This window comes from Ceratina calcarata, unplaced genomic scaffold (assembly GCF_001652005.2).
Source record: "Ceratina calcarata isolate Rehan_Ccalc_2016 unplaced genomic scaffold, ASM165200v1 scaffold165.2, whole genome shotgun sequence".
NCBI lineage: Eukaryota > Metazoa > Arthropoda > Insecta > Hymenoptera > Apidae > Ceratina > Ceratina calcarata.
The window spans coordinates 621542-622732 of record NW_017137815.1 but is presented as its reverse complement, the minus strand read 5'-3'; the positions used below and the strand labels follow the sequence as shown (position 1 = coordinate 622732).

The window sequence follows — 1191 nt, the reverse complement described above, 5'->3', positions numbered from 1 at the left end:
CTTTATATACATGTTGAACTCAATCAAACTCAACTAAATCTATATAGCTCTGCTATAAATATTGGTTTCGCTGTTTTTACGACAGTAAACAAATGAACGACAGATTCAAATTAAGACGTGAGTGCGTTAACCGGTATATTCCATTGTTTTGTCATGATATAGAGGGCCAGTAATTCTGTGGCAGAGATGGCATAAGGAACTAACTTCAGATTCCTAGCGATTGTGTGTGTCAGTGTGTCAGTGACTTTCTAACCAAAGTTCTGCAACACATCGCGCTGTAGTAAGTTTTTAAGTTACGTGCATCAATAGAAATGATTTTTATGCATAATACGCTGACTATTTTAAATTCTTATGTTAACAAGATCACCATGAACATTCCTGCAATACAACAACCGGGAGCAATTGGTGTAGGCCAGATGACACAGCCTGTAAATCCTCAAATGGCTCAAAATCCACAGCAGCCACAGCAACCACAAGTTCAGCAACAGCAGCAGCAGCAGCAGCAACAGACTCAAGAGAAGCTTGACAATATCTCCAAAGTGAAGTCACTGATCGGCCCATTAAGAGAATCATTGGCTATAGCTCTTAAAACTGCAGCACAAACATTGCACCAAAACAGTTTGGTAGATGTTGGATCTTTGAAGAGTATAGATCAGCCTGATCATAGATTTAATAAGAACATGGAAGAGTTTTATTCAATCTGCGACCAAATAGAATTGCATTTAAAGACTTCTATAGAATGCTTATCTCAAAATTCTAGTTCTCTAAGGTATTTCCCAGTATCTGTCATACCAACACGTACAGACACTGTTGGAGCTCAAGAAGGACCTGCTTTAACATATCCTCAATTCTTGATGACTGTAAGAGCTCAGGTTGCATATGCCCGCGAAGTTCATGACACTTTAGTTAATGCTGCTCAATCAATAGCATCAGGTGAATGAATTGGTTTTAAAAAAATAACTTATCAACGAGAGATTGTGATAAGAATAATTGTAGTTAGGTATTTGTATATTATAATCTAATTTTTTTTACATATATTTTGTATATAATACAGCATTATACATTTTGTAATAAATAAGTCTAAATTTTATTTTCCAGATTACACTTAAAAACTTATACCCTGTATTGACTTAAAATTTATTATTCACTTCTCTGACAATTTTTTTTCATTTATCTTTATTTCTCGTACAT

At 34.8% G+C, this 1191-nt stretch overlaps 2 protein-coding genes across 3 annotated transcripts in view; one reads left to right on the top strand and one right to left on the bottom strand.

The window, feature by feature from the left end:
- The window catches only part of SMC2 (structural maintenance of chromosomes 2), a 7521-nt gene that overhangs the window by 5643 nt on the left and 687 nt on the right, over positions 1–1191 (bottom strand). The window contains exon 1 of one of the 2 annotated variants that reach the window (XM_026810648.1): positions 13–297. The exons of the other annotated variant lie outside the window; for it this stretch is intronic. The gene's annotated coding sequence lies outside the window, so the exon portion shown is untranslated. Of the gene's footprint in view, positions 1–12; positions 298–1191 lie in introns of those variants that run through there. 2 annotated transcript variants of the gene reach the window in all.
- On the top strand, positions 193–1096 carry LOC113463820 (mediator of RNA polymerase II transcription subunit 29-like). Its single transcript, XM_026810652.1, has 2 exons — positions 193–280; positions 363–1096. Exon 2 carries the CDS (start codon positions 369–371, stop codon positions 939–941), a length of 573 nt encoding a protein of 190 aa, XP_026666453.1. The 5' UTR covers positions 193–280; positions 363–368; the 3' UTR covers positions 942–1096.

What these genes read in the sequence shown, in the direction of transcription:
- LOC113463820 (XM_026810652.1), top strand. Translation starts at nt 369, where the DNA reads ATGAACATTCCTGCAATACAACAACCGGGAGCAATTGGTGTAGGCCAG.